Source organism: Ailuropoda melanoleuca, chromosome 13 (assembly GCF_002007445.2).
Source record: "Ailuropoda melanoleuca isolate Jingjing chromosome 13, ASM200744v2, whole genome shotgun sequence".
In the NCBI taxonomy this organism is placed as follows: domain Eukaryota; kingdom Metazoa; phylum Chordata; class Mammalia; order Carnivora; family Ursidae; genus Ailuropoda; species Ailuropoda melanoleuca.
The window spans coordinates 59,114,809-59,126,292 of NC_048230.1; the positions used below are offsets into that span (position 1 = coordinate 59,114,809).

The following is an 11,484-nucleotide window of genomic DNA, read 5'->3' on the forward strand; positions in this document are numbered from 1 at the left end:
CAACACAACTTTGTTTATACCATTCTAAATTTTTCTTAATACTCATATATTCATAACATATGTGAATAGTTTAAAAATAAAAAAATTAAGCATTGTGGTTACCGACACTTCCCCCTTCACATTATGGGTATCTTTCATCTTAACAAACATCCATCGAGATCATCGTTTTTATTTTTTTTTATTTTTTTATTTTTTATTTATTTATTTATTTATTTTTATTCAACAGAGATAGAGACAGCCAGTGAGAGAGGGAACACAAGCAGGGGGAGTGGGAGAGGAAGAAGCAGGCTCATAGCAGAGGAGCCTGATGTGGGGCTCGATCCCATAACGCCGGGATCACGCCCTGAGCCGAAGGCAGACGCTCAACCGCTGTGCCACCCAGGCGCCCCGAGATCATCGTTTTTAATAGCCGCGTTGGTGTTCCAGCCAGAAAGAGGAGCGTTTTTATCTAGCCAACCCCTTTATGATGAAGATTTAGGTTGTTTTCCATATAAACCGCAGTCAGTGCCACCGTGAACTCACACGCACCAGAGGCACCTGCCCAGAACACTGAAGGTGGAAGGCTGCCCGGCTTTAGAGGCTTCTGATGCAGTGCTGAGATGCCAGCCAGGAAGACCACTTAGTTTTCCCAACCCACCCAGTGTGTTTCCCCATGAGGCCCAGGATTCTGAATGTGTTCTGAACGGCTTCTCTTTGGGTTTGTTTAAAGCAAAGACTGCCCTGAGGCCGAGGCTCCATTGGACCTTGTGGCAGACTGCAAGAAGGAGGAGGAGTATCGCAGAAACATCTGGAAGGGCTTCCTCATCTCCATCCCCTACTCAGCCAGCATTGGGGGTACTGCCACCCTCACGGGCACGGCCCCCAACCTCATCCTTCTAGGCCAGCTCAAAAGGTAAAAGCAGGTGTGCTCCCCCCCAGCCCTGGAGTTTCCGCTCCTCCCACCCCTGTCCCTCTCCATTCCACGTTGGGGAAGTCTGTACTGGATGTCTTCTCTTGGCCATGCTCTGGGGGCCCAGCAGGGTCCAAACCCAGCAAAGTGCCTGCCCTGGGGAACTTCCATTTTGGTGGGGGAGACAGGCAATAAAGGAAAACGGCAATGGATATATTATATGTTGGTTTGATAAATTATGAAATAAAACAAAACAGCATAAGGCTGTGGAAGGGACAGGAGAGGGTGCTATTTTATATAGGCTGGTCAGGGATGTGGGACCTTTCTAATAGGGTGACATCTGGGACCTAGAAGCTATGGGAGCACAGGAGGGAAAAGCATTCCAGACGGAATAGCCTGTTCAAAGGCAAGCAGCACAGAGACCAGTGAGGCGGGGGTGTGGAAGGCAAAGGGAAGCGTGGGAGGAGATAAGGTAATTTGTTAGGACCCCAGCTTTTCCTGCCAGTGAGATGGGGAGTCAGTGGGGAGCTGGGAGCGAAGTAATGACATGATGTGACATCTACTCTAAAAACGACCCCCAACCTGCGGCTTTGGTCTGTGGCTGTGAGGTTCCAGGAGAAGCCTGGCCACCAGGTGCACAGGCCAACCATGGAGTGGGCTCTGCCAGAAGCTGAAGTCTCCCCAGCGATGAAGCTGTTCAAAGAGTGTCTGGGTGTCCATCCGTCAGGGCGGGAGAATAAAAGAGAACGATTCTCAGATGGCATGACTTGTCAATTCCATTATCTCAAGCCTCTTAGTTTGAAGATGTAAACAATCCCAGTATTTCAAGATTCTGCTCCTAAGATTTTCAGAGTCCAGGATTCTGAGAGGTGGGGATTCTAAGCCTCCTTTGCAGTGGAAATACATCATATGTTCACTTAATCACAAGAACGCAAATGTAAGCATTTGGCAAACAAACACAACAGAAGTGCTTACTATATAACATGGCCCCAGGTGCTGGCCAACTTCTTGATAGTCAACCGAAGAATCAAGGACTTCCTAGGATGATGGGGGAAAGCTGGGCTTCCTGAGAGCAGGTTTGCTATCACTTTTCATCAAGGTGATTTTCATGAGAAATTCTAAGTACACCTGTGTTTTACCTCCTGAGCCGACTTTAAAACCTTAACCCTCCACTATATTCTCAGGTTCTAAAATCTTTTGATTTTCAGAGCTGATGTTAGAAGCCAGGGATCCTCAGCCAGCGTGCATAGAAGAGTCAGCCAGGGGGTGAGAAAAATATGCCTGGGTCTCCGTGGCAGAGAGGTGGGGATGGGGGCCAGGCATCAGTATGTCCCCCAATTGACTTAAGCCCCCTGCACACCTTTGGTGTCTTTTCACCTTTGAGCAAGGCCTGGCTGTGCCTTCTGGTTTTTGCTTAGGGACTGAAAAACCAGAAGCCAGGATGGTCCCGCTTGAGACGTGGGAACAATCTGGGTTTGGCCCCTTTAGTGTCCTCAGATAGAAAGAAGTGACAGCAAAGGGCCAGTCAGCCGGGAGGACGAAGCTGGAGCACATCCCTGGGCTGGACAGGGAAGATGTGGGCTCTGGGGCCTTCTGGGGCAGGTACCAAGTTGGGGGATAGGGAGGAGCAGGGCGGGGGCAGGTGCTGTAAGAGGGTTTTCAGACTGCCTGTCCACTGTGAGGCAAGCAGGGCTTTGTTCCAACTTGAAAAGAAATTAAGGAAAAAATACTGGCGATAGAAGTAAAAATATCAAATGTGAAGGATTTTGAGTAAATTACATGCAAATCTCACGCAAACCACACACAACATTTAAATTGCATAAGCTTGGACCTTCTGGTCTAGAAGGAGGGGATGTAAAATGAATGCCAAGTAATACGGGGTTCTGATTCTTTAGCCAGGAGCGTGGGGGAAGTGGGGAAAAGGCTGCCCTGAGTGTCCCCATTGGCCTTTGCTCCCCAAATACATTTTATTACTTTACTCTGATTACGTAGGTACATTATAGAACATTCAGAAAATGTAGGGGAAAAACTTGAAATACGTTCAATCCCACTGTTAATATTCAGCATACTCTAGTTTCTATATGTAAACCTCTGCGTTTTAGCTGAGGAATAGCTGCCTGTATGTATACGGTATGCATCAGCGGGGCTGACCTCGGCGGGCTCTCATTCCCCCCTTCTCCAGTTTCTTCCCACAGTGCGATGTGGTGAATTTCGGCTCCTGGTTCATTTTCGCCTTCCCTCTCATGGTGCTGTTCCTGTTGGTGGGCTGGCTGTGGATCTCCTTCCTGTACGGGGGAATGACCCTGAGGTACTCCTCACGCTTACTTCGAGCTTTGGGCCCGACGGGGGTTCCGGCTTCCTTCTCGTTGGGTAGAGGGTGGTCTTCTCAAGTCGAGTTTCCTCCTACGGAAACCGAGGGTCATCCCTATAATTTCATGTTACCTTCTCATGCGGTGACTAGAGTAGACCCCACGTCCCAGGGATGTGAAGGTTATGGGTGGTGTGACCTGCCTGCGACGCCCAGACCCTCAGTTAACGTCACCCATCATCGGTATGACGGATAGCACTGTCCTTTGAGTAAGATAAACACTCCTACCAGAGGAGAGGAAAGTGCGCTCTCCCCCATTTTATGGGGCGCTGGTACAGGAGATAAACTTGGGGTGGCATGAGGACAAGGTATTAAATAACATCGAATCATTGAGAAAAAGAATCCTTTATCAACTCATAGAATGGAGCAAGTCTCAGTTGGGTGGTGGAGAAACTGTAAAACCGCTCCAGCATTCCCAAATCAGCTTTTTCAGCAAAGAGCAAGTGTCCATTCTGGACACCTACGCCAGCAACGGTGTCCAGCCAGAGCGTAATAATTGCTTTGCTTTCAAGTATTTATTTTTATGATTACTTTTTTTATGGCAAGTGACTTTTGTTTTCCATTTATGGGAGTGATATAAAGCTTTCTATTTATATACATTTCTTTAGTTGAAATGATGAATCTATTTAGAGGAAGATATTAAGCAAATATGAGCCAGTTGGTATGTGGATATGGGAACATTGTGAAGGTAGGTTACAAACGCCTGGAGTTGGGGGACATCCTAACATAGGATTGACAGCTCAGGGCTGGGGGTGGCAGGCATGTCAGAGAGTCATTCTCTGACTCCATCCCCTCACCTCTCTGGGCCTTAATTTGCTCATCTGTAAAATGGAACCAGTGAAAGTTACTCTGGATCAAAGTGATGTGAAAATGTTTGAGGATAGAAAGGCTTTGATCGTGGTGTTCCTTGACTCACATGCTTCCCAGAACTCCTCAGAGCAGAAATTCAGAGTTCAAAGCTCGCATTAGTCTGGAGAAGCAAGTCCTGACCTTGAACTCAGATGGACCAGAATTCAAATCCCGCTTCCATGTGACCTTGAGCAATTTGGTAACCTCCCTGAGGATTAATGTCTTCCTTTGTAGATTGGGGCTAAAAATTACCTACAGCTAAAATAAAGGCTGAACAAGGCAGGGTGTGTGAACTGCCCAGGACCGAGCTGGAAATAGAGCCTGTTTTTCTAGTCTACCTGTTTCAATCTAATAGGGTTCTACAGAGCTCAGCCACGAGGGGATGGAGGAAATGCAGGTAGAGGGGATGGAGGAAATGCAGGTAGAGGGAAGTTCAGTGACAGATGTGTTTCTGGGCAACAGAGAAGTTTCAGGCCAATGCCATGACACCATCTCCACTCAGCAAATATCCGCTGAGCGCCCACTCCGTGCCTACCGCTGTTCCAGGTGTTGGCTGTCCTCCCTGCCCTTGGGGAGCTTCCACTCAAGGTGGGGAGGACAGACAGGGAGCAGCTAAGTGCAGCAGGAATGCCAGACTTAAGTGCTGTGAAGGAAAAGACAGTGAGATACGATGCTGTGCCAGGGAGGGCTCCCACCTGACTGGGAGGTCAGGAGAGCTTCCTTGGGGAAGGGACTTTTGAACTGGGATATGAAGAATGAATAGACTCAACTCAGTAAAGGGAAGGGAGGAAATAGACACGGTGAAGAGCATTCCAAGCAGCTAGAACAGTAAGTGCAAATGTCCTGAGGCTGGAGGTACCAAGGGATGTTCTGGAACTGAAAGGTTAAAGTGACTGAGTTCAGGGAATGAGGGAGATTTGTGGAAAATGAGGCCAGGGAATGAGGCAGGAGTTTTCGCCTAGGAATGATTTTGCCCTACCTCCAATCCCCTCACCAGGGGACATTTAGCAATATCTGTAGACGTTTTGGTTGTCACAACTGAGGCATTACTACTGGCATCACGTGAGTAGAGGCCAGGGTTACTTCTAAACATTCTGCAATTCACAAGTTAGCCTCCTGCAGTGGGGAATGTTCCCACCCCACAGCTGAGAAAGACCCTGCCCCAATATGGTAATAGTTCCAAGGGTAAGAAACACTGGGCTAGATCATTGAGGATCTTGTGGGAGTTTGATCTTCATACAAAAGAGCCATTGTGAGGATTTTTTAAAAAAATATATTCATTTGTTGTTGCTGTTTTAATTTGGATAAGCAACACGTAACACATGGTTCAAAAATCAAAACGATGCGAAGAGGTATGCGGCGAGAATTCTTCTTCCCAGCCACGCCCTCATTTACCCATTCCCCCAGTACTTCCCCCCAAAACAGGTAGCTGCTTTTGTTGGTTTCCTGGGTCATCTTCCAGAGTTTCCTTAAACACATACAGGCAGATATGGTGTATTTTCTGGTGGCTAGTCTCCCTGACAGATATGATTTTGTATGTTAGCATGTGTTTTTGTAAGGTAAACGTCCATAGGTGAGATTTTGGAGACAGAGAATAAACACCTTTTCCTTTTAATAGATATTATCAAGTCATTCTCCATAGGACTTGTACGAATTTGTTCTCCCATTTATAATGTATGATAGTGTCCGCTTCCCTGCAGCCGTGGATTTTTGCCAATCTGATAAGAGAGAAAGAATTTGCATTCATTTTATTAAGAGTCATTTTTGAGCAACTTTTCATATTGAGGGACAACGTGAAAAGCTTTCCTAGCTTCATAAGAGCCACTGGTATTTTCTTTCCTGTGGCTTGTTAAATTGTGTTTATGTCCTTTGTACATTTTTCAAATGGATTATTGATCTTGGCCTTACTGGTTTCTAGGACTCTTTATATTGAAAGATTAATGCTTATTCTCAATCCTTCTCATGTGGCTCCTGAATTTTCAACTGCAGTTAGAAAGATTTTCCCATTACAGCAGTTGTTAAAAAAAAAAAAAAAAACTCATGTTTTTCAAGGTTTTTTTTTTTTTTTTTTTTTTTTTGGTCTGTTTCTTTTTACAGTGAAATCTTTTACCTGTTTTGGAGTTCGTCCTTTGGATGCAATGTGAGGTTTGGATCCCCAACTTCAATTTTTGTTCCAGGTGGCCCCCCAGCTGTCCAGTGCTATTTATGGACACTCAAAAGTTTTAAAATTTGATAAAGTCTGATTTATCTCTTTGGTTGCTTGAACTTTTGGTGTTAATATCTAAGAAATAGTTGCCTAATCCAAGGCCAGAATAATTTACCCCTATGTTTTCTTCTAAGAATTTTATACATGTAGCCCTTGTATTTAGATCTGATCCATTTTGAATTAAATTTTTTATATGGTTTGAGGTAGGGGTCCACATTCATTCTTTTGCATGAAGCTACCCAGTTGTCCTAGCATCATATGTTAAAAGACAATTTTTCCCCCATTGAATGGTCTTGGTATCCTTGCCAAAACCCAACTGAGCACGGAAGTATGGATTTATTTCTAGACTCCCCGTTCCATCACATTGATCTATACGTCTAACACGACTGACCAAATACTCATCTTTTCTACGCCAATCTGAGATACCAACTTGATCATAGACTAAATCTGCAGTCTACTTCTGGACTTCCTATTCTGTTCCATTAGTTTATTCAGGTGCCTGTTTGACCCCCTGAAGAATTGTAAGCCTGGGAGTCCTATGATCAGACTCACATTTTTAAAAGACCACCGAGGCTGCAGGTGGGGAGAGCAGATTTCCCAAAGGGAGGACACAAGCAGGGAGGCCTCTCCGCAGCAGACTGTTGTGGCCTCCAGAGCAGAGATAATGAGGCTTCTCCAGGGGGTGTTGGGGCAGTGGAGGAGTTAGTCATACTTGCAGTGACCACTCCTCACCTCCCTACTCTCTGTTTCAGGGGCTGGAGGAAGAAGAAATCCGAGATCAAAACTGATGCCGAAGACAGGGCTCGCGCTGTGATTCGGGAGGAATTCCAGAACCTGGGGCCCATCAAGTGCGTGGTGCGGGGGTTCCTGCGGGGTGGGCGCAGAGAGCCCTGCATAGCCTTTCAGGAGACCTACCTCCTGGCCTGACCTCTGGACCCCAGGGGGCTGAGTTTGGGGGAATTTCAGGACGATGGCCTAGAAGCCTGGGGATGGAGGGTGGGGGGGGTGGCTTACACAGTCAGCCTCTTCCCCTGGTGATGGGGCAAACGCCCCGAGAACCAGGAAGCCCCTCAGGGTATAAGTTGGGGTGGGGACCTCCTGCCCTTCCAGCTAATGCACTCTTTCCCTCCGGGCACATGGGATGGCCAGCACTACCTCGGGCTGCTTCCGGGGACTTTTTCAATGCATGGTTCCCATTCAGTGAAAATACCTAGGAGTCAGGAGGTCTGCACCCAAGAGCTGGCTCTGCCACTAACTCCTATGCAGCCTTGGCCAAAGCACTAACCCTCTCTGGGCTCTGCTCCGCACTCTGTGGAATGGGCACATTGGGGAGATATTTACTGCAACGTTTGGGGATTCCGTGTGTCTGCCCCTCTCCCTGTCTGTCTGCCCCTCTGTGCACCCATGTCTTCTGCATGTATGAATGTTCCCCTCTCTCCTGCCTACCTCTGTTTCTGTCTGGCTGTTTCCTTTTTTTTTTTTTTTTTTTCCCCCTGCTTTTCTGACTCCGCCTCTGCTTTGCTTTTTCTTTCTCTCTGGTGATTCTCCTTAGGACCTTGGGAAATTCCGGGTGGGCATGATATCAATAACTTGGGGGAAAGGTGGTGCCTGATGCTCTGGAGGGAGCCTAGGGGAGTGTGGGAGCCCCTGGACAGGAATCCCTTACACCCTGGGATACCCTTCCCCTCACTCTGGGGAGTAGATTACTTCTCGCAGCTTCTCAGAGGCAGAGCCCCAGGCCGGGTTACAGCCAGCAGGCACCTGCCCCAGGCCTTCCCACGCTGCGGTCTGCCCAAACCCCACCATCAGCATGGCGCCTGCATCTCTGTGCCACAGGTTTGCTGAACAGGCCGTGTTCACCCTTTTCTGCATGTTTGCCATCCTCCTCTTCTCCCGGGATCCGAAGTTCATCCCTGGCTGGGCCAGCCTCTTCACCCCTGGGTGAGACTTGGGGGACCTGGGGGTGGAACCCAGCGGGGAAGATTCTGGGAGGGGCCTTCTGGAGCTGGAGAGGCAGTGCAGCTGGAGGGGCTGGGCTAGGTGTATACCCTTGGTCCCGCATGACTGTAAATAGCTCCTTCCTTTACCCGCAAAACAGTTTAGGTTCAGATGATAAAACATATTGGGTTCTCATGTGTTAGGAGCTTTGCATGTGGAATCAGGCAAAACTAGGTTCAAATGCCAGCTCTGCCCCTTATAAACAGTGGTGCAACTCTGAGCACATCATTAATTCATTCGTTCATTCATTCACTCATTAGTTTGTTGGTTGAATCGATCAACACTTATTGAGCGCCTATTATGTGCTCCACATTGCGCCAGGTGCTGGGGACACAGGCAAAAGCAAGTGTTCGACGACAAAACCCTGCAGATTGTGATGAGTGCAAAGAGCGAGCGAGAGGGCTATGTTAGAAAAGAACGGAGCGGGGGCATTGACTTTGGGTAGTTCTGGGAGGAAGCAAAGTTCAGAAGAGTAGCGATAAGCACTGGAGACCTGCTGGGAAGGTCTGCTGAGAGCCGGAGGCAGCAACTTAATTTAGCACATTTGGAGAACTGAGAGAAGCCCTGTTGACTGAGGCTCGGCAGGAAGGCAGGAAAGCGTGGCTGAATGGGCAGGCGAGCCAGATCCTGGAGAGTCTTATCGGACACATAAAATATTTGCATCTTTTCTGTGGGGGAGGCTCTGTGCCTCTGTTTTCTCATCTGTAAAATGGTATTGTCATAGTACAATTCTCATTGGATTGTTCCAAGGATCAGTGAGTTAGTTCATGTCCAGTGATTAGAAGAGCTCATGGAAAGAACTCAGTAACGTGTGAGCTCTCCTTACTAGGGGATGGAGAGGAGGAAAGAGGCAGGAGTTCTAACACTATCTAGGTGACCCCTGTCATCTAGGACAGGGCTGGCAAACTAAGGCTCCTGGGCCAAATCTGGCCCTCCTCTTGTTTTTGAATGGCTTTTACCTTTTTAAATGGCTAAAAATCAAAAGATAAATATTATCTGTGACACATGAAAACCACATGAAATTCAAAGGTCCGTGTCTACCAATAACGTTTCATTGGAACTCAGCCACACCTGTTCATTTATGGATCATCCGCACAGCTTCCACACTGCAGTGTCAAAGCTGAGTCGGGACAGAGACCATACGGCCTGCAAAGTCAAGTGTTTACTGTGTGGCCCTTTACAGAAGATGCTCCCTGGACCCTGGTCTAGGGGAAAGGCCTCGCTGGCGTGTGTCAGAGTGGTAGCATTGGACAGGCAGCGTCAGGATGTGTTTGAAAGTTAGAAATGACAGCACCTGCTACCTGGTGGAATTTGGGGGCATGAGGGAAGGAGCACCTGCACGGACGGTGGTTAGCTGCAGAAGAACATTCTTTAGGAGGCTGTGGGTGGCTTATCAACAAGTCGATTTTAGACTTGGGTTAGACTTGTCAAGTCAAATATGTCTTTCAAACCCTGCAAGGGAGAGCATAGAAGAGTCCCAGGACCCCATACATTCGGGAGCTGGGTAGAAGAGAGGCACGGCAAAAGCAGGCATAGAGGTAGACGGAAAATTGAGAGCAATAAATGAGCAAAGGCCAAGGTTGGGCAGCATTTTAAGAAAGAGCGAGTGGGTGACCATGTCAGATTCTGGTGTGTCCGAACATGATTAGATAGGAGATAGGTCCTCTGGCTTCGCTGAGATCTGATGATTTCCATCAGCCCATCTGGCAGAAATATAATGGGAGACACATACATAATTTCCAAGCTTTAGGGGCCACAATTAAAAGGTCAAAAGAATGAAATTAATTTTTAATAATATATTTCATTTGACCCGGTATATTATTTCAACATGTCATCCACATAAAAAATTACTGAGATATTTTACTTTTGTTCATACTCACTCTTTAAAGTCTGGTGTGCATTTTACAAGGCAGCACATCTAAGTTTGGTCTTGCCGGAATTCAAGTGCCCACTAGCCACGTGCGCCTGGTGGCTGCCATATTGGATAGAGCAGCTCTGCACCCCGGGAGTGTAGTGACGCTCAGAGCCTCAAACACTGCCCCGCCCGGTAAAGTGAGTGATATAAGGTTCTGATCTCATGCAGGTTATTATGAGGAAGAAGCAATGTCATTCCATAGAACCAAGAGGACTGGCTCTTACTACCATTGCCTTATTTTTCCAAAAGTAGATGCTTTGTTATTTTTTTTTCAGATGAAAAGTGGGTGTTGTAAACATTCCAACAATACAAAGAAAGTGAAAATCACCTAGAAACCCAGTCTCCAATTCTGTTACACATCTTTCCTGACTTAAAAACGCCTATAGGGGAACTGTTCAATGTCTTAATCCCATTGGTGGTTACAGGACTGTATACATTAGCCAACAATTTAAATGGGTGCATTTTATTGCGTGTTAATTATATTTCGATAGGAGCGCCTGGGTAGCGCAGTCGTTAGGCGTCTGCCTTCGGCTCAGGGCGTGATCTCGGTGTTTCGGGATCGAGGTGTTTCGGGATCGAGTCCCACATCGGGCTCCTCCGCTGGGAGCCTGCTTCTTCCTCTCCCACTTCGCCTGCTGTGTTCCCTCTCTCGCTGGCTGTCTCTCTGTCACATAAATAAATAAAATCTTTTTAAAAAAGTATATTTCGATAAAACTAACTAAAAATACATGCAAACTAGCTAAAAAGAAACCTATCTAAACAGAGGATTATTTTTTTACTTTACTTTATTATTTTTTTAAATGATTTTTTATTATATTATGTTAGTCACCATACAGTACATCCCCGGTTTCCGATGTAAAGTTCAACGATTCATTAGTTGCGTATAACACCCAGTGCACCATGCAAATACGTGCCCTCCTTACTACCCAGCACCAGTCTATCCCATTCCCCCACCCCCCTCCCCTCTGAGGCCCTCAGTTTGTTTCTCATAGTCCATAGTCTCTCATGTTTCNTCATGTTTCATTCCCCCTTCTGATTACCCCCCCTTTCTTTATCCCTTTCTTCCCCTACCGATCTTCCTAGTTTTTATGTTCCATAGATGAGAGAAATCATATAATTGTCTTTCTCTGCTTGACTTATGTCACTTAGCATTATCTCCTCCAGTGCCGTCCGTGTTGCAGCAAATGTTGAGAATTCGTTCTTTCTGATGGCTAATATTCCATTGTATATATGGACCACAGCTTCTTAATCCAGTCATC

The 11,484-nt window shown here is 46.8% G+C and overlaps 1 protein-coding gene across 3 annotated transcripts in view; it reads left to right on the top strand.

The window, feature by feature from the left end:
• SLC13A3 (solute carrier family 13 member 3) overlaps nt 1-11,484 on the top strand; it is a 71,258-nt gene that overhangs the window by 38,367 nt on the left and 21,407 nt on the right. For all 3 annotated transcript variants that reach the window (XM_011236844.3, XM_019809613.2, XM_019809614.2), the window contains 4 exons: nt 710-892; nt 3,072-3,197; nt 7,065-7,160; nt 8,149-8,253. In XM_011236844.3, coding sequence (XP_011235146.2) covers nt 710-892; nt 3,072-3,197; nt 7,065-7,160; nt 8,149-8,253 — 510 coding nt within the window. The remainder of the gene's footprint in view (nt 1-709; nt 893-3,071; nt 3,198-7,064; nt 7,161-8,148; nt 8,254-11,484) is intronic.